Source organism: Alosa pseudoharengus, unplaced genomic scaffold (assembly GCF_046254945.1).
Source record: "Alosa pseudoharengus isolate Yale_2024_CS ecotype anadromous, Long Island Sound unplaced genomic scaffold, YU_APseudo_1.1 YU_APseudo_1.1_scf_9, whole genome shotgun sequence".
NCBI lineage: Eukaryota > Metazoa > Chordata > Actinopteri > Clupeiformes > Clupeidae > Alosa > Alosa pseudoharengus.
In genome coordinates, this window is record NW_027468881.1 from 24,482,846 (window position 1) to 24,504,617 (window position 21,772).

The window sequence follows — 21,772 nt, forward strand, 5'->3', positions numbered from 1 at the left end:
AGACGAAGAACGGGGCGACAGTCGGAACTCCAGCCCGGCGACCCCACGGTTCCAATCACTGTCACGAAATAGAGTTGAGCCGGATCGAGCCGGGTCGAGCCAGAGGAGGGGGTCGGACGAGGCCAGGAGGCCCCCGAGGGCTAACGGGACGCCTGTGACTGGAGGCCGCAGTGCGGAGAACAGCCCCTACTTGTCTAGACGCCGCTGTGGGTCTCGGCCTCCTCAGCGCTACCAGAGCTGTATGCAGCTGCGCTCCACCTCCACCAGCGAGGGACTGGGGCTGCAGGAGGCTGATGAGGAGGCCTCTGGCACAGCCTTGAATCCGGTCACTGGGGAAATGGAGCCCCTGGCTCCCAATGCGGCTAACGCTAACTCCGCTAGCCATGCTAATTTCACAAACCCCGCTAACTCTGGTAATGCAATGACCTTGCCTCTACCGTTACCTCCTCCGCTGCCTCCAGCTTCCCCGCGCATGGAGTGGAAGGTGAAGATCCGTAGCGATGGGTCGCGCTATGTCGCCAAACGCCCGGTGCGGGACCGGCTCCTGAAGGCGCGCGCCATGAAGATCAGCGAGGAGCGCAGTGGCATGACGACGGACGACGACGCCGTGAGCGAGATGAAGATGGGCCGCTACTGGAGCAAGGAGGAGCGCAAGCAGCAGCTGCTGAGGGCACGCGAGTACCGCCGCCGCCGCGAGTTCATGATGCAGAGCCGCTTGGACTTCCTGCGCGAGCGCGAAGGCAGAGACCGAGAGACGGGCGGGGCCGGAGCACAGGACTCCCCTGGCCATGCCTCCATCCTGGAGCTGAGTCAGAGGAAGAGCATGAAGAGGCGGAACCGTAAAATCTTGGACAACTGGATCACCATCCAGGAGCTGCTGGCACATGGCAGCCGCTCCGCTGACGGGCAGAAAGTGTACAACCCACTTCTCTCTGTCACCACGGTTTGAATCGGAGAACAGGAGATAGGAGAGTGAAAACAAAAAAAACATTTGAAAGTGACTTAAAGGCAGGGAATCAAAAAGTGGAGAAAAGTTATAGAGGACAAATACAATAAAAAGGAAAATTTAATGAAAATGAATGATCAAAATTCAGTAAACCACATGCTGCTATACATTCTGTTGAGGATATTAAGCAATGAGGTTAATCATAAAATATACATAACATTCATACAGAATTCATACGTACATTTAGAACATAGTAACATAGCATGGGCATAGCCCCGTGGCAGGGATGCTGCACTTCTCTTTCCAGTCAGACGATGATAAATGAATGTAAATTGAGAATAATTTGATGCCTGTAATTTTCTAACCATTTTTTTTAATCACAAGAATGTCTGTTTGGAGGTACTCCTATAACTTTGTATGACATTTTTACCATAAATGCCAACTCTTGGTAACACTTTATTTTAATGTGTCGCTGTTACAGTGTACCTACCTAATTAGGTACAGTGGTACAACCTGTGTAACAACATGTACTATCAGGTACTGTCATTGTACTTGCATTATGTATTTGTGGGTACATATAGTTGTTACATTGTAATACTGAGTGCTTTTACAAAATTTGCCAATTTGCCTAAATTTTCATCAGAGGCAAAGAGCTGACCTGAGACCTGCTGGATGGGGTAAATCTGGTCATTATAGATTTGATATACAAACCATTCTTAGCTCCAGTCAAGGCCTCATTGTCTTCAGTGTACATGTAACAGCTGTGCTGCTACAACCTTGTTACTCTTTGATACAGTGGAATAAACCTATTAAGTGTACCAGTTAATTACTTACATGTACATATGACATGTATGTTATGTCTTCGATGTCTTGGAACAGGTCTACTAATTCACTATATAGTACATACTGTATATCAACTGTGTTGGTACACATGTATTACTCTTTTGATACAGTGGAATAAACCCATTAAAATAAAGTGTACCAGTTAAGTACTTACATGTACATATTATATATATCCTGTCAATGATGTCATGCATCCTGTAATTGATGTGTTGAAACGTGTCTGCTGTTACACCACACAGTACATGTCAATTAGTAGACCTGTTCCAAGACATTGAAGACACAACATACATGTCATATGTACATGTAAGTAATTAACTGGTACACTTAATAGGTTTATTCCACTGTATCAAAGAGTAACAAGGTTGTAGCAGCACAGCTGTTACATGTACACTGAGGACAATGAGGCCTTGACTGGAGCTAAGAATGGTTTGTATATCAAATCTATAATGACCAGATTTACCCCATCCAGCAGGTCTCAGGTCAGCCCTTTGCCTCTGATGAAAATTTAGGCAAATTGGCAAAGTTTTGTAAAAGCACTCAGTATTACAATGTAACAACACTATGTAGGTACCCACAAATACATAATGCAAGTACAATGATAGTACCTGATAGTACATGTTGTTACACAGGTTGTACCACTGTACCTAATTCGGTAGGTACACTGTAACAGCGACACATTAAAATAAAGTGTTACCCAACTCTTTTTATGAAAGTGTATGGTGCCATAATAAGCATGAGACCTAACAGAAGTGTTGATAGTCCAAGCAAAGTCTATACTCCATATTCCGCTGTAGAAACGTGCCATACGATTCCATACACAGAAACACACCACCCGCACAGTGGGCTGAAGCAAGACCAAAAATAACCCTATAACAGATGCCTTATGGGTTTTCTGTGATTCTGTCTCTCTACCTGAGCTTTGTACAGCTTCTCTCTGTGTACTCTCTGTGGGGTTTTTGTGTTTATGTGTATTTCTTGTGTCTAAACCCTGTACATAGTTGAACTGCAGTGGCACAAAGAGGCAGACAACCAAAAGAGCACAAAAGAATAAGGGCACAACCTAGTGCTGATAATCAATCAAACGATGGCTTGAGAAGTAAGTTTGGCAAATAATACACAGTTTAGGAATGACTTTGATTGCTTCCTGAGAAAAGGCCTTGAGACTCCAGACACTGAATGGTACACTGTCAGGACTGTTGTGTGTGGGAAAGTAATGGGCAAGCCAAATCATTTGGATTTTAAGAGATGGGATGAGATGGTTTATGGCTCATCTTTGTCTTCTGTGGTCTGCTAATGTATGCACTCTAAAACATAGGGCAAAGGTCATTAACCCTTCCATTGTAATTCTGTCATGGACTCCAACATTGTGTTGCACTCCTTAAAACAATTCTAGCCATAAATGCATAAATGGTTTGTATGTCGCTTTGGACAAAAGCGTCTGCCAAATCCCATAACCATAACCATAAATGCATAATTTCAAATGGAATAAAGATGATATTGGGCTTTTTCCGAAAACAAAGCAAAGCACAGAACAACATTTTTGAAGATGTAATATTTGGGGAAGTGATAATTTGTTAAAGGGAAGTTGAGTACACAAACTAAGGACCAATTTTAAACCAGTTTAATGATTCTGTACACATCCCTGTGCAAAGACACAAGGTGTTTGTATTTTCATACAGAACATAGGATTGAGCCTATTTCATTGGTGCAAAATTACCACAAAGGCTAGGTACTTAAACTGGACAAAAGTGGCAAAACTATACTTGATGTGGTGAAATGCAAGGACAGAAGTTATAAGCAAATGATTGTACATCACAATCTTATTATGAATACTACACAGCCACATTTTTATTTTGGGAAAATTGACAGTCGGCTTTTTGATTAGAAGAAACTGCATGTTGTTAATAGCATTCTCAACCAGTTTTTATTCAAAGCTGTAGGTATCCACAATTGAATAAATATAAAGATGGGTGGTAGGTCTGTGTGGATGGAGTCAGGTGTGAATTTGTTGTGTCTTATATTAGGCAGTAGCCAGTTTTTATGATTGTGATGCTTTTAGTGTGTATTTGTGGTTCAGTGGTAGGCTTCTTGTAGATAAAGCTATTGTTTTGTTCAAACAAAAAATGTTCTAAAATAAAACTTTTACCAAAACCTTTGGGACTGCTTCGAAGGTATGATTAACCAATATGAGTTCTCTTGTCTGTGCAAACTCATCCAATGCAGCATATCATTAGGCCTGTCCACAGCAGAATAGGGATACTCATACGTTTTTTTTCAATAAAGACAATAAACGGTAAGGTATTTGACGTTAGTTTTAGCATGCAATTTACAAAATCCTCACTCTGTACGTTTAAAGTAGCCTAGGCTATAGTCAGTTGAATGACTCTACATTTGGCTGGCTACAATACACTGGATCGCCGTTGACTTCAATAGCCCCCTCTGGCGGTACTGTCCAGGGTTCTGATTTTGTTCAGTGATCACGCCACGCTTGACGTTTGGCCAACTGAGCTACGCTAGAGGCTGTCAGACAAGACAATCAAAGTCAGTGGAGCATCGAACAGCCGCGCTAGCCTAGATTAGGACGTTACAGAGTGAAAGTTTGTGAGTGGCTTGCCCTCCCTTCTTGGTAACCCTGAAAAACGAACACATTTTGTTACAATTTAGTGAAGGATTTTGGTCGTCAATAAAGATAAGAATAAACACAGTGGGATTACTACAACAAGAGAGGTGTGTTTACCAGGAGAGACATAGGCTACCAGAACGTGCTAGCAAGCTAGGTAGGTCGAGTTAGCGAGCTAGCTGCATAGCTTAGCAAGCTTAGGATATAGCGTTATTATCTTATTGTGATGAGGGTTGTTCCGAGAAAAGCAATTGGGACATAGTGAGTCCGATTGGGAGCTGGCTGACATGAGATTATGCAATGCCATCAGCTGTTTCAGGTTCATTACAGGAACAGCATAGAGTTAACTCCCATAACGGAACTGATTTTACTATTCACTCACACCAGTCGTTAGCTTAGGTTTCTATCTTTTGACTCGAAAACTTCCTGTTGTTCGACAAGCAAGGAGAACTCTTTACATCAGGTAAGACCAGAATTTCGCTGCTGTACTAACCGTTTGTGAGTTTAGCATACCAGAATATGAGCAAATGTCATCACGGGCAAATTTAAGCATCTCCGCTAGTTTGCTGGCTATTTCAACTCCACATTTCGTTTATATTTGCTCTAACCAATCTTTAGCCACAGCACGAACAAGCAAGTACCTTAAAGTTATTTATGGATCATCGATAGCAGTAATTGAATGATTGTTGTACAGTTTGCCTATGCTAAGCTTGTAGTCTACATTTGCAACAATGTTTACATTTGTTACGAAGTTACCACATATATGTATGCATCTATGCTAATTCACTAGGTCTAGGGCATAATGTGGGGGTGTGTTACTCAATGGTTTGTGTTTAGCGAAGTTAGAACTAGCTGTGATTATGGTTGGCTAATTAGCCAAATAACGTAGCATTAATTTTTCTCTGGTGTAACATGCTCAATTGCTTTGTTATGAACGAATTGATGGGTAGTTATGTAACAGTGTGATGGATACTTGGTTAATTTACAATCTGCAAACAATGTTAGCAACCTGTGTACCCTCCCCAGATCGAAAATAAGGTGGCCACCAGCATAGCTAGGGGACTGTGTCTGCATGGCTAGTTAGCTGCCTAGTCCAGTAACTTTTCTGGAGTGCTCAATCAGGTGTTAGGATTGGTCTTTTTTTAATCTTATTTTTTTACCTCTGTTCTAATAGTAACACTAACGTTACCTACCTGAATGATACAATGTTTCACTTTATGTTTTTGGTTCTTTTGGTATAGGCTAGTGTTCTAAATATTGTTTGTTCTCTAAGGAAAACAGTAGCAGTATCATGCCACAGGTGTCAACAACAGCAATTGTCAGTTTTTATATAATATAAAATGAAACATACAAACAGCTGTTTATTTGATTGTTTAATTTCCACTGTTAAACTACAAAGTGAAAACATTGCCTACGTCCTTAAATGCAACATAGCATGGTCAGTGATATGCCTGTAAGATTTCAATTTTGAAGACTTAGTAGTCTTTGAATTGGAAAATGAAATTGAATTGAATAATTTTCCCTTAAAAATATTCTACTTTCAGCTTTGGTGTTAAAAGAATGTTATTGCTCATAGTTTTTGCAAGTTTTCAATAGACAGGCCCTAGGCTATTCCATATACCGAATGGCTTTTGTTATTTAAGTCAGGACAGTACCAGGGTAATGACCCCCCCCCCCCCCTCCCCTCCCCTCCCCTCCCCTCACCCCACCCCACCCCACCCCACCCCACCCCCTACCAAGCCTACTATGCATGAGTCATGTAGTTTCTCAGTGGCCTTTAGCATGCAAGGGGAGAGTTAGGCTAACCACACGTCACATTCACAAAACCAGCACAACGGGTTACCACCTCAACGTGTCTCAACAGCCTGCTGATCGGCTGAAACTTCCAGCCACACGGGTGAAAGGGTGAAAACTGTCTTCACGCTGATTCTATCAACTCCAAGTCCTCTTAGAGGGGATGGTCTGTTTGTCTGGTCTGTTTGTGAAAATGGCCCGGTTATACTGAGCCTGTTGTTTTTGATATTAGTTCAATGAAACCTGATTAAGTACGCTACAAAGTAGAGATTTTTAGATTGGCACCTCTGGAGCTGTGGAAATCCTCAGTAAATTTTAAGGGGGTATATGTAAGAGGTCCTAATGCTGTGGAGGAGTTCTGTTGTTGTCATAGACTCATTGACTGACTCTCCTCGTCTGGCTTTGTGCGTTTGTGTGTAGTCTGTGGTCTTTTGAGTTGCTAGCCTACCTTCTAAGCCTCTCGGTAGGATTAGTGAGTCTTTTCTTTCAGCACCCACTGTCTGACATGAACCTCGACGGTCCGCCACATCTGTTATTGATGTGGCCCACCCCAGGGAAGTCAAGGACATGACCTCGTTTGCCAGTCCTGTCTCTCAGTCCAGTGCCCATCCCCACCCCCACCCCACCCGCATTTCCTCCTAATGCACATTGACAGATTTGGTGGTCTTAAATCTGTGGCTTTTCCACAGCCTAGAGTTTGATCTCATCTCTGCCCAGCTATAGCCATGCCGTACGAGTTGATATAGGCTGGTGTTGTGAATTTCAGTTCTGCTTGAGGTGAATAAATAAGACAGAAACTTTGAGCTGCTGTGTGCTAGGTTAGTCACAAAATAACAGCTATCCTACACTGAAGCATTGATCAGAAAAATGCACAAGCTTTGCAATACTTGACAATTCCGGCTAGTTTTATTCAGTTTTGGCCGAAATCACTGACTGTTACGTAGGCTGCATTTAAAGACTGCATTACTGAGGCTTGTTGTCAGGACATGTTCACCCTTTCTCTCTGGTCTTTTCTACTTTGAATAAGCAAGCTGAATGGAGTGGAAGTCCTCAGGGGTTTCGCCCACGCAAAAGAAAATATGAGGCTCGGAGGAGAACAGGGCTTGTGTGTCCCTTTTAACGCAGACGTGTTTAGTCTCAAAAGAGTGCTTGTTGCAGTTTCTCACTTTGCACCTGATGTTTTTCTTGTTTTTTTTCCTTCATTGAATAGGCCTACAATATAGCGCTAACTACAACTTTTTTTTTCCACCCTACACTGGCCCAGTGAAAGGTTTCATTTCATTCATGGATCCTCTTTGCCCCATATCTGCCAATGAATGGAGCCAAGTCTGCATGGCTTCTGAGTCAAAGTGTAAAAGCCAGGAGCTGTCTGAACAGCCAGTTTTATTGTCTCTAAAGCAAACAATCCAGCACTTTTTTTATCGGAGCCTTATCTTAGTCGTAAATGTGTGTAGCAGGTCATTCCTCTACGCGGGGAAGGCACCCTGGCTTCCCATGACATAGGTTACTGAAAGGGTATGTTCAGCCACTTAAAGAAGCAAGCACTTTCACCTATAGTGAGTTTCTGACGTGTGTGTGTGTGTGTGTGTGTGTAGTGAGGATATGTGTGTGTATGCTTTATCTGCTCTCCAGGGGAAAGGGTGCCAATGGCCTTGCAAACAGGAAGCACAGGCTGAATTTTTCCTGGTTCCCTCCTCTCAGCTGTTAAAGCTAACGTCAGCACAGCCTAAGCAGCTGCTGTGCACAGAGGCTGGGAAGGTAAAGGCTGACGCACCAGGTGAGGGAGGGGCAGGGAGTTAGCGAACGCTTTGAGTGCACGTGGGCAGGTGGCTGGTGAGAGTTTGATGCGATAGGGAGAGATGTGGACGACGTAGCTCATCGTTTTGGCTGTACTCTTTTAAAGCATCATCTGATGTTTGTGAGGCTATTCAGTTTGTAATACATCTGATTTGTTGGGTAAGATTAGATGAAACCAAACAATTTACGATGTAGAAAAGCATGAACTGTAATTACCTCTCAGAACAAATGCGGGCTACTGATCGTTTATTGTAACAATTCCTTGCGGAGCCCTCGGCCTTGAGAAAGGCTTTCAACATGGTGGAGATTTTGCCATTAGCTGGCTATTCATTTGGCCTATTTGCATATTTTAGAGGTGTTCATGAAAATTTTGGCTATGAAAATGTATGTTTCCATCCGCTATGGTATGCAAATTATAAAATGGACATTGATTCTTGATTCTCCTAAAAAAGCTGTGGGAGCAAAACATAATGTTGTCTGTGAAATCTGTATTGTCTTTGTGTATTTCTAAAAACAAATTTGATGCAGATAAACTCATTTCCTTCAACGTAGTCATATTACATGTATATGCAAATCAAACAGCACCCTTTCAGCACATCATGTATACCAGGGCTCCCTTGAAAAAGAGATTTAAGATCTCAATGGGACTCACCTGGTAAAATAAAGGATAAATTAAAATAAATAAAGTAAAATATTATTCACATAAGATTATAAGAGAATTTATGATGTTTGTTGTTGATTTCTTGTTTGCATGGTCAAAACTACATTCAAAAGTTGGTTGGAAACCCAGCTATTGAGCGCTGTAAGATTGAGTTAAAAACAAAAACAATGGAATTTCCAGAGAAAGGGAAGCCCTTTCATTGCTCTTTGTTCCATAGAATATTGGAGTATATGTACAAGCATACATTCCTAGTTTCCTTGGTAAATATGTCACTCCAGGTGGTGGGGAATCTCTGATATTCATTTCAAAGACATGCTGTTAAAGAACAGTAAGCTTACACATCTCCGACTGCGAAAGTCACACCAGACTCACTGGGACTCGTGTGAGAGGTCGGCCTAGTGCCAGGTGTGTTAGTCTAGATTAGTCTAGATTGGTTTCTGTGATCCGACCCGTTTGTGCTGATCTGAACCTCTGTCATATGCTCCATAGTTTCCAAGACGTTGATGTTGGCTGGAAGGTGACTGGTTTCTTTTGTCTTCCCTCCACATAAAGGCGATGCCCATTACTGGTTATTGATGATGAAGATGATGATGATGATGATGATGAAGAAGACGACAACCAGGAGCTTTGAGCTCTAGCCGCGAGACCCATCATAGGGAGGCCAATGGACGAGGCGCAGCGGAGTGTCCAGGAGACCCAGCCGGCGCTGCTGACCATGGGGGGAGTGGAGCTGCACGCGCTAGGGGCACCTCCACCCCGGACGTCCCCACCGCCAGAGCTCCGCGTCCACACCGCCACCGTGGCAGCGTCGTCCCCTCATGGCCTGGGGGAGACCGGCTGGGTGGGACCTGGAGGAGGAGGAGGAGGAGGAGGAGAGTCGCTCTCCTCGGACTGCGGGGGGGCATCAGATCTGCAGGACCTGGGCTCGGAGGAGGAAGGCAGCGAGATGGAGGGCAGTGAGGGCACGGAGGTGTCGCCCGTGGGCAGCGGCAGTGGCAGCAGAGGCGCCTGGGATGCCAACTTGCAGAATGGGCACAGGGGAGACGAGGGCAAGCAGGAGGAGAATAACAATAACAGCAACAGCAGCAGTGCCCATGCCAGCCCTGTACCCGCCAGCACCACCCCTAACTTTACAGGTGAGATGGGCGCGCTGGTAGTGTAAACATGCCCTGCGAGTGTAGCACTGTAGCTGCCTGGCAGCTTTAGTTTTAAGTGTTTACTGTCGTGAATGTTCCCATGATTCAGTGTGAGCGTGAATAGTGTAATGCGTAATTGTTGTGTAATCCAGTTAATTAGTGTTTCCCTGGTTGCAATGTAACACTAGAGTGTTGTGTTTCTGATAGTCGTAAATCTTGTCTGTAATTTCCTTCTGTACTGATACTTGTTTGATGTACAGTATGTGTTCACCCTTAGTGTGTATTGTATGTGTATTAGTGACTACCCTTGTGTTTTCCTGATTTAGCGTCAGTGTCTTGTCTGCATTCATGGTTTCTGCTCACTGAATTTGATGTTAATGTTGCGCTTTGGATAAATAAGAAATTTGTAATGATTGTGAATTTGTGACTAGTGAACTTCGAAATCGATTGACACAGGGAACTACTTGGAATGTTATATTTTTGTATCACAATGAAGTATTTTCAAATAAATTGTGATTTATACATGATTGTGGAATGCACAATTATAAACATGAATGCACAATTGTTTTGTATTTGCATAAAACACTGTCATGCAGTTTATTTACGATGCCTGCTACATCTGAAAACGGTATCCGTGGTAACCGTGTGTGTGCAGACATGTCTCAGACGCCGTCCCTGTCCTTGACGGAGCAGCTCCGACTGGGTCGGGATGACCCATCTGGGATGGGAGTCAGTGTGGAGTGTCGGATCTGCGGGGACAAGGCCTCCGGATTCCACTACGGTGTGCACGCCTGCGAGGGCTGCAAGGTGGGTCTCTCTCTCTCTCTCTCTCTTTCTCTCTCTCTCTCTCCCTCTCTCCCTCTCTCTCATGACTGAAACGAACAATGTGAGCAAACACACAGAAGGATCTTTTGAGGTGCTGGTACTGGCCACAGCATTAGATATGAAATACCGCACACAATGGACTGTTCAGACCGCTGAGGTCTGGTAGACGCTTCTGTTGCCACATGGCAGAAATACTGATGAAGAGTTGCTATCTTATCCATACATACTTTACCTACACACTTTGCACCCTCCCCCACTAACAGATCGTTGTAATTGTTCTTTATTTATCTTTATAAATTATTGGCAATCCCCACTGCACAGGAAGAAGTTGAGAAACAAATGTTTCATTACATGTTTTACAATTTTATCTCTATGTGACAAATAAAAATACTTGAGTGTAGCTCCATATACAGTAACATTAAATATATTAACGTTTCAAGAAGAATGATACTCGCATGACTGAATCTGACGCAGGTATTGCACCTTACAGAAAGAAAAACTTTATAGTGCAGCCACCCGCTCATTCACAGGCAGCTCTTATCTGGGGTCTTATGGTGAAATGCACCCAGAGTGTATTTTTTTTTTCAGATCCATGCAATTTGTGCTGTTTCTACATCCATCGTTTTAATAAATGAGAGAAATAAAACAAATTGTAAAATAACTTTAATAGGTCATGGGAATGGTTTGGGTTGTACTACACTTGGTGGATGTTGAGCTGATTGTGAAAGTCTCTGTTCTTCTCCTTCTCCAGGGTTTCTTCCGGCGCACTATTCGTATGAAGCTGCAGTATGATCGCTGCGACCGCACCTGCAAGATTCAGAAAAAGAGCCGAAACAAGTGCCAGTACTGCCGCTTTCAGAAGTGCCTAGCACTCGGCATGTCCCACGATGGTGAGCTGTGTTCCCACGGGTCATAGAATTTTTGGAATATCAAGGAATTTTAAAAATTTTTGCTTTTTAATGCAGTATTTTTCTTCACATGCTTCCTATAATACTGCTGCTGTTTCTTCATCCATACAAGGGCAAACCGCCTTTCTGTACATTAAAGATCTCAGAAATTCAGCTTTGTAAAGTTAGTCTGTGAAAGTTAGAGAAAAGTCAGGGAATTTGACATTTGACTTGTGGGAGTGGGAACCCTGCAGTGGGAATACTGGGGCCATTCAGTCAGTGGGAACTTCCAGAACCTCAACAGAAACCTTTCTCCATAGCTACTGGCAGACGCATGTGAGTTAGTTTACAGCAGACACAGTTACAGTACGAAACAAAACAAAACTACTTCACAACAGAAACTACACAGCCTGTGAGTTTTGTGTTTACACCTTTTCTGCAGTCTTGCCACAATTACAAGGAACTTAACCAATAACCACCCATTAATGTCTTAATGTTCATGCCTTGTATGTTTTGTCAATACTTCCTGAAAGGAGTTGATCGGAGGCTGGCTGCTGCATTACATTATTGCATTTAGTTTGTTTTGGTCCTCAGTTCTCCATCCTCAGGTCTAAACGCTCCCTGGCACACCATGGGAATGTGCTTTTCAGTTTTCAGTTAATCTCACTCTGCCCTCTAGTGGCATTATGTGGTATGGCATGACATCGCCTACATAATTTAAAACAGAAAGCCAGGGAGGAGAGAATCCGAAGCAGGCAGATCAGTGTATACACGTAGCAGGATAAACATATGAGTAAAATGTGACCTATGTCCATGATACAGACATAAAAGATGGCAGGCTATATATCTGAAGTTAATGGTGGCTAAATTAGTGGATGAAGTAGAAAGGGCTAGCATTATTAAGCAAGTAATAAGCAAGTAATTATTGTATGTGGGTGGCATTATGTTTTGACTGCCCCGACCCTGATCCTGCCCACAGCGATCCGGTACGGGCGGATGCCAGAGGCGGAGAAGAAGAAGCTGGTGGCTGGGCTGCTGGCGGGAGAGCAGAGCGTCCAGAGTCCCGGCGGCTCTGACCTCAAAACCCTGGCCAAGCACGTCAACACTGCCTACCTGAAGAACCTCAACATGACGAAGAAGAAGGCCCGCAGTATCCTCACTGGCAAGACCAGCTGCACCTCGGTACTCGAGAACCCCTCCGGAGAACAGATCAACCATGGTCTAGAACAGAGGTCTTCAGCATTTTTCAGGCCAAGGACCCGTTGGCTAATAGAGGTCTATAAAGATCTGTTAGCCTGTATATTGTATGAAATTGGGTTGCCAGGCCAACAATGTGTACTTTGTAATGGTATTAAAAAATACCATTAAAAAACAAATTATTAACAGATTCATATTTTTATTGAATATGTCTTTTTTTTTAAAGAAAATAATTGGGATTACATAATTTAGTGCACCCGTGTTGAAAATCTCTAGTCTAGAAGCTTTCTTATCCCATAGGAACCTGGGGCCTATTGCACAAAAGCAGAATTAAGACATCCGGGATAAGTTACTGAGCTGCGCTCAATGAAACCAAAACAAGAGCGTACAGGCATAATTGGTTGCACAATGAGCAAGCCAGGATGAGCAGACACGGATTCATCAAGCCAGGTGAAACCTATCCTGGATAAGTGCGCGCTCACGGCTCCCTCAAATACACCCCGTCACCGATCACAGATTCACCATGGCAACTAGAGCGGCTTCATTGCTTCTTCTACGGTGTGAAGTAGGTAGCGATAGCCTTTTTTCACAACAGCAACAAACAGCAATACCTCTGTTTAGGAGAATATTGCAAGTAGTGCCGCGACCACCACACGCGAAATGGTTAGGCACCCCCGTGACGTTGCATGACAGGTCAGGAATGACGAGTATAAGTTAATTAATGATCACAAATGTTTAAATAATGACAGTGGGTCTAGGTATACTGTATGTGATAACAATGTGTAGTGGGCAGTGGAATAACTATTGGTTTCCGTTTGTGGTGACTGCTGACTGAGATAAGGGATGAGATTAAATAGATCCTGGAACTTCACACAGCTCCACAGAATAAATCGCCATGGTAACTTATACCATAACATATCCTGCTGCCCCCTATCCTGCTTTTGTGCAACTGGATCACAGAGAAATTGAGCCAGGATAACCAAGATTAATCCCTTATCCTAGTTTTGTGCAATAGGCCCCTGGAGTTCCTTTGGCCAGGTAATATCATGCCAAGTAATATAAAAGAGGTCACTTATTGTCATTATGCTGGAGTCTGTGTAATGTTAATGTAGAAACAGCCCTCTCTGCTCTTTGATAAATGTGTGTGTGTGTGTTTGTGTCCATAAGTTTGTATGTATTCTACTGCATCCTTAATATTTGTGTCCCTGCACCATTTTCTTCCATGTGGACATAAATAGATGGTTAAAGTGTGTGTTTGTGTGTCAGTACTGTATGTCAGACTCATTCTGCTGCCCTGTCCTGTCTTTTCTCCTTGACAGCCGTTTGTGATCCACGACATGGACACGTTGTGGCAGGCTGAGAACGGCCTGGTGTGGAACCAGCTCAATGGTGCCCCGCCCAACAAGGAAATCGGCGTCCACGTGTTCTACCGCTGTCAGTGCACCACCGTTGAGACAGTCAGGGAGCTCACGGAGTTTGCCAAAAACATCCCAGGCTTCGTGGACCTCTTCCTCAACGACCAGGTAACGGCATGCTACTTCGCTTGGACTTGGTCACAGCTAGCTCTGAATTAAAGAGGGATTTGGAAGTTACTCAACTCATGTGAAAAGGTGCTAGTTAGAAACAGTTGATTTGGTGAATGGTTGAAACAAATATGTGGTGAAACTTAGGATTTGGAAGTCTCTTGAATCAGGAATCCATATAAAAACCTTGTTACCTATTTACTAGAGAGGGCCGATAACGATAACCGATATTTATTGGTTTGTTGTGGCCGATATCGATACGATAACCGATAATATTACTCTTGAAAAAAAATTGTGAAAAGTGATTTGGGGAAAGCATTTAATAAGCATAATTTTATTGCAGTCAGACTGTATCTTATGTCCGTCTACTCCGTTGCGCACAACCTGCTGCAGCAGAAATGAAAGGGGTTAGCCCCGAAGGTTTTAATAACTTATTATGATGACCTGTCTGGAACTGAAGCAGGAATGGTTAGCATATTTCTAGGTAATAATACAAAATCCAAGCTAAAGTAATGCAAATATAATACTAAAACACATCTTAGAACTAGGCCTACTTATGTACTCGTCCCACTAACGAGTTTGTTTATTTGTTTCCCCGACCAGCGCGGTAAAGTGCAAACACATCAGCACAAGACGACTCTAGATAGGGCTGAGCTCCGCTCTGGTAAGGTTAAATGGCGGATCATTCACGAGAGGATTTTGAGATGCACAGATTCCCAAATGAACGCATATCCACAGAGTGGTGAAATACATTCACACCGCTGACATTATATTGAGGAAAAAGTATAGCCAACCAGTATAGCCAGACGGACCTTACGTAGGCCTAAATTAGGACTTTAAAAAAATATCGGCGCAAATTATCGGCCAGAATTCTGTTATCGGACCGATAATAATATTTTCATTTTTTCACTTATCGGCCAATAATATATCGGCCGCCGATATATCGTGCATCCCTACTATTTACCTTTTTCAGCTATGAATATGAAATATATTATGTCAAGTACCATGTTAAAAACATCCATACTAGAACTGTGACAATATCAGATTTTCTCTACACAATTAACATGGGCAAAATAATTGACATTATCGCGATTTCCACATAACATTTTAACAACGTTATCAGTCAAATTCATTAGTTACTTTTGTTTTGTCTTGATTTTTGGCCGACAAATTGAACTTATACGAGTTGCGAGGTGGAGAGCCTGTAAGCGTATGAAGAGAACAATGACACCACTTTAAAATAACTGTAAATATTGTTCTATTGTATTTATAGTTGATTTTTCAAGAAAAATCACTACTCACTACTATCTTGCTTCATGTCCCTTCATTTGTCAAAAATGTTTTTTAACCTGACATACGCACTAATGGATAGCCGAAAGGCTACCAGATGAACTGATAAACAAAAGAGCATACCAGACTTGAATAATTACACAATATTACACAGTGATAATATTAATTATGGCATTCTAAATATCACCAATACCAGTTTATACATATTTGTAATTATATAATATATATAACTGGTGTGTGCATATACTGGTATCTGATTCAACCCGTAAATAAGCCAAACCTTTACCTGTGTGAAATGGTCTGTCTTTCACTTAGCTACGACAAGAGTTGCACATTCATTTCTTAACTGTTTGTTTGTTTGTTTGTGTGTGTGTAGGTGACGCTTCTGAAGTATGGTGTTCATGAAGCCATTTTCGCCATGCTGCCATCGCTCATGAACAAGGACGGCCTGCTGGTGGCCAACGGGAAGGGTTTTGTGACGCGGGAGTTCCTTCGCAGCCTCCGCAAACCCTTTAGCGAGATCATGGAGCCCAAGTTCGAGTTTGCCGTCAAGTTCAATGCCCTGGAGCTAGACGACAGTGACCTCGCTCTGTTTGTGGCAGCCATTATTCTGTGTGGAGGTGGGCACAATGGGACCTTTATTTCCCTCCTTTCTTAAGATGACTAGAAAGACAACTGTAACTATCACAACATGCACACTTATCAACGATAAGGAAAGGCTCGAAATTATATCACTCTTCATGTTCTTTTTGTGATTTGCAACATTTGATGGATTATTTTTCTATTTCGCTCTCAGAATCGCTCTGAAACCAAACCTTCTTATGCCAAACGATATCGTTCTTCATGTCGTTTTAGTATGTGTTTTTTCATGACATTGTTCTAGTTAACCATAGCGATACTTAAGCCTATAGTTTTTACTGTTGTCAATATAAATATCATTGCCAGTGCGGGTCTTTCATCTGTAGGTAGTGCAACAAAAGTCACAAGTCAAATGGAGCAGTTGTTTGTTGACAGAAAAACACACTCAAGTGTAAACACTGTCTTAGTGTATTTGAGGCTAGTCAACAGACAGATGTGATTTGACTTTTAGCCATCTTCAGCATTGTAAATGAAGAAAGAGTTTGTTTTTCTATTAAAAATACATAATAAAAAAAAACCAGAGATGTGATTTTCAGGATTAATCCAGAAATCTGGATTTTCCGACCTGAAAATGAGATCACACAAATCGTACAGATCCACCTTTTTTTTTTTTTAGGGGGGATGGTACTCCAACTAATCTGCTAAATGAAAAAATATAAATGTTTCTCTACCCTCACATTCTATTTTGTAGACCGTCCAGGCTTGATAAACGTGAAACAGGTGGAGCAGATCCAAGATGGCATCCTGCAGGCCTTGAACCAGCACCTGCAGCTGCACCACCCGGACTCCCCCCACCTCTTCCCCAAGCTGTTGCAGAAGATGGCCGACCTGCGGCAGCTAGTCACAGAGAACGCCCAGCTTGTGCAGATGATCAAAAAGACGGAGTCGGAAACGTCGCTCCACCCGCTCCTGCAGGAGATCTACAAGGACATGTACTGAAGCTGAGCTCCATGTGGACTGACAGGGACAGGTACTGAGGGACCATCTGACCCTCAGACATGGGAGTTCAGTACTAAGAATTGGGGATTTTTTTTTTTTTTAGATCATGAATTGAGTTTTACAGACAATGTCACAATTTTGTTCTTGCAAATGGAAATTTCTACCTGAAGCAGGTCTCACGGTTACAGTCCTTAGATCCCTCCTGTTTATCAGCTTGAAGATACATAAGTGTTTTTTTGTGTGTGGTTGTGTATGTGTGTGTGAGAGAGGAGGGAATGTTCATCATATATATATTTTTTATGTTGATAATGTTTTTAAAATGTTAATCATGTTTTACATTATGCTTATAAGCTTAAAGAAACTAGTTGAGTTGGCTACTAGGTGACCGTGGTTAATCTATACTAAAGATCAGGGAGTGGAGTGACACAGTGCTAGGACTGCCTGTAGTCCTTCAAGGTTTTCTCCTATCACTTTCTTTAACTTTCTCAGAGTTTTAATACCGTAAAAGCACACAAACTTTTTAATGATAGACGACAGAAAGATGTGAAAGGTGTGTTTCTGTTAAAGTAACATAGCTGGTTTAATATCACCACAGATCATCGTGGTGATGTTATTCACAATAATTTGCTTTTATACTAGTGTAACAGTTGCGAAAAACCAGTTATAAAAAGAAGTCAAAAATCCCAGATAGCAAAATCAGATTGCCAGATAGCGGTGGTATGCGCCGGTGGCGTGCTACTTGTGGTCCGCCGTTGGACCACCATCTCTTTAAATGTAACTTGTCATGAATATTAAGAAAAGTTAATAAAATGATATATGGAGTATAACTGAACAAATGAAAAAGATTTTAGACCAATAATGGCAAAATATTGGGCAATTTGTCTGCAACCCGCCAGCGGACCGCCAGAGAACCGATGAGCAAAATGCCAGCGAACCGCCAGCTATGCCCCCAATGGACCGTCAGTGGTCCGCCAGCCTCTTGCTATCTGGGATATTATTTCAATGTTGTTTGATCTTAACCTTGGCTTTTCCCCCAACAAAACAGCAGGGTAAATAATACAATTCTGAAAATTGTTATACCACCAGTGGCTTTTTGCTACCCAACAAAGTTATGTTAACTTGGAAGTGAAATGGTACAAACGTCAAAACTAGGTGCATTTCAACCAATCCGATTGTGTGGCTGGACCTAACTGTTGTATGGACATATATTTAAAACGTGTTTTAGTCCTGAGCATGTTTACAAGCAGGAAACTGAAGGGAAGGAATGGGACGTGGAGTATGATGATGAGAAGGAAGAGGTGGAGGAGGATCTACTGTGGATCAAGTAAATCCAGGAGGTGGTATGCAGCTGGAGTCGTGGATGGGGCACAACTGACAGGAAAGCAATTGGATTCAGCTCTCTTAGTCATGCTGCACAATATGTAAAACACACAAACGTGTTTTATCACGGTGATCTATGCAGAGTTACATTACAACTGACTTACACTTTTTACATTTTCTCATTAAAAAAAGAAAATATATGATGGACACGTTTTGATTTGTGTGGTTTTCACTCAAGTAGTGTTTGGTCCTCTCACTTATCACATCAGCACAAAGTCAATGCTATCAGCCCTTGGTCAGCTTTTTGAACTTTGGTTTCAAAAACGAGTAGAATTTTTATATCTTTTTTTAATTGTCCTCTCTGTATGTGCAATATCAGACTGCCCTTGCCAGTCTGTTAATTAAAAGGGTTACCAATATGATTAGTGGAGCTTAGTTGTACTCATATATTTAGTTTGTTAGGACCACTATTACCATGTTTGGGTTCTCTTATCTTGTCTCACTGACGAGACATTGAACGTTCTTCTTTTGTCATGCTGAGCCAACAGAAATGGGATTATGGCATCTTTGAACAATTATCAATTATTAGTCGTGCATATTTTTTAAATAAATAATGATGACCACAGACTGTAACAAGATCGGACAGTACTATTTTTTACATTTTTACATTGGAACTTCAAATTTATGGATATATATATATATATATATATATATATATATATATATATTAATACACATACGTATATAGAAAGGGAGAGACTGTAACAAGATCGGACAGTACTATTTTTTTGTGTTTATGGATATATATATATATATATATATATATATATATATATATATATATATATATATATATATATATATATATATATATATATATTAATACACATACGTATATAGAAAGGGAGAGAGGTTGTTAAAGGAGAGATATGGGTTAAATGATGAGACACCAGAAGAAGTTACAGTTGAGTTCAAATAAGTATTGTGTTAAAGTAAATGCAAAATCGTTTTAATAGTTTTTATTTCCACATTTCAAATGTAATAGAAACATTCCACATTCAATTCCAACAAACAAATTATTTATTCACAGGAAGTAAAGAAAATGAATATTAGTCTGTTTAGTCTGTTGACATTTTTCTCTTCAACCTCAAACAGCTGACAAACTGAAGATTTTCAAGATCTAACTTCACTTTAACTATTTAGTTGCAGACCCATTGTTTTGGCACCTTTGAGGTATTTCTGCCCAGATAATTCCACAGCTCCTGTTTTGCTTTAGAATGCTGATGTCGTTTTGCGAAACTAAAAAATCTCAACTGTGCAACTGTGAATTCACCTAGACCTAATAGTTTGATGTTGTCTTGGAAAGTTATTACTTGTTCATCAGTTGTTTCAGTTAGCATTATATTTCCTATGTGTTGCTGATGGTTAATGTTTTCATAACTAAAAGGCACTCAGGGAGCACCCAAATGCTGCCAAATGCAGCCATTAACACCGAGTCTGAAAGTGAACCTAGGCTAAATATTTTGAGCTTCTCATTGATGAGTGTTCACATTTTTTTGGAGCATATAGAGCATTGTTGTTCTGGTTTATTAGCACAAGAACAAATGGCTTCCAGACGGAGATCGGGCACCTATCGCTTTAGTTGGGAGAGTGTGATTATTGCAGCCTCAGATGGCAGAAAAGAAACATATGGAAGAAACATATGGAATTGCAATTCTTGAAAAGCAATCAGTAATTTATGGAACCCTAGACGGCTCATTGCAAAATATTTTTTGGTATACAGATGCTGGTCATATAATTAGAATATCGTGAAAAAGTTGATTTATTTCAGTAATTCCGTTCAAAAAGTTAAACTTGTATAATGTATACATTCATTCCACACAGACTGATATAGGCTATTTCAAGTGTTTATTTCTTTTAATTTTGATGATTATAACTGACAACAAATGAAAACCCCAAATTCAGTATCTCAGAATATTAGAATATTGTGAAAAGGTTCAATATTGACGACACCTGGGGCATCATTTATAAAAATGTTGCGTAGAAACCATCCTTCATTTGATCTTAGATAATTTCTGAAATGATCGTAAGTGTGATTCAGAGAAAACGAACGTAGCTACGTGTCAAAAGTAGAACACTTGCTGTATTGTTATGACTCATTGATCCAAATGGTTTGCTGTTTATTTTGTGTGCGGTGTATATTATTTAATGATTCGTTGGGTTTTTTACAGAAAACAGAGATCAGTACATTTCATTAAAGAATGCTGCTTTTTACAGGACAGTTTGTACACTTACAGTATCTCAACACAAGTGCAACCCAGATTAATCATTGTTGTATTTTGTACAAGTTTGTAAGATTTTCCATCTTGACAACGCCTTTCGTAGTAAACATCAACTTGGTGTTGAATTGGGACTGGCTCAACTTTCACTTGTTCACTTGAAATTATGTTTCTACATGTGGAACTGCACTGAGCATGTTTGATTACATTAGGAATCCTTCCTTCTGAAACGCTTGGTTATCTTTTCCTCAACATTTTCCCTAATATATTGTTTTGAACACTTTTCTTCACAGCTAGAACAGGGCCATGTCACATGTTTAGGCAGTGGACAAGAGACACATGTGCCCACAAAAAGAATGGATATCTGGAAAAACAGGTAAGTCATTAACATTTACTGATATATGAATAATGTAGATCTCAATTACTGTACACAAATCTAAATATTACACTAATACTAAATAAAAATGTTTATCCACTGAAATGTTTCTCATGCCAGAAAGAACTTGAACATATTACGAATTTGGTTAATCCAACAGATATTTGGCCAAGCAATTAAAGATATAAATGCCACAATAAGACATTCCACATCAAACATTTGGCTAAGTCATTCCATGGCCAAGTAGCTTTTCTTGTATGATCTTGTATTCATCTCTTGATGAGTAAAAACCAAACCCTCTCAGCCCAAGTCTAAAATCACCAGAGAACCATAGAAGTAAATGTGCTCTTACCATAAGTGTAAATAACTGCATTGTAGAGTCTCCTTTTTCTTCTTCTGTTGTAAAAGGTAGTAATTTGTCAGAACTGATACAGGAGCAATTTGGTTCATTCTGTTATGTTGAAAGTAATGAAAGCACAGGAGGCCGACGTATTCACTATAACTCATTTATATAGCATTCAACATGGTAGCACATACACTCTACATCTGAACTCACACTTCTTCATTTTTCCATGCTATATCAGAACCCCATAATGCTACATTACACTGACACCTAGTGGTGTGGTTCCAAGTGCAGACACAACATCCCCCCACAACGTAAACAATACTTCCTATGTAAAGTACAGTACAAAATATAATT

At 41.2% G+C, this 21,772-nt stretch overlaps 2 protein-coding genes across 5 annotated transcripts in view; both read left to right on the forward strand.

The window, feature by feature from the left end:
* LOC143114586 (PDZ domain-containing protein 4) overlaps positions 1-949 on the forward strand; it is a 30,983-nt gene extending 30,034 nt beyond the window's left edge. Inside the window, 2 exon segments of the mRNA XM_076276261.1 lie at positions 1-288; positions 376-949. The exon segment at positions 1-288 is cut by the window's left edge and continues 1,018 nt beyond it. Of these exon segments, the coding sequence (XP_076132376.1) occupies positions 1-288; positions 376-949 (862 nt within the window).
* Positions 950-4,303: 3,354 nt separating this feature from the next.
* Positions 4,304-18,624, forward strand: ppardb (peroxisome proliferator-activated receptor delta b). 4 transcript variants are annotated; one of them, XM_076277098.1, is made up of 8 exons: positions 4,304-4,872; positions 9,214-9,797; positions 10,453-10,604; positions 11,374-11,512; positions 12,489-12,784; positions 14,026-14,229; positions 15,896-16,139; positions 16,850-18,624. In XM_076277098.1, exons 2-8 carry the CDS (start codon positions 9,326-9,328, stop codon positions 17,095-17,097), a joined length of 1,755 nt encoding a protein of 584 aa, XP_076133213.1. In that variant the 5' UTR covers positions 4,304-4,872; positions 9,214-9,325; the 3' UTR covers positions 17,098-18,624. The 4 variants fall into 4 exon arrangements, with proteins under 4 accessions (XP_076133213.1, XP_076133216.1, XP_076133214.1 ...); XM_076277101.1 differs by having other exon boundaries at positions 4,305-4,872; positions 12,489-12,691; XM_076277099.1 differs by lacking the exon at positions 4,304-4,872 and adding an exon at positions 7,835-7,980.
* Positions 18,625-21,772: the final 3,148 nt, after the last annotated feature.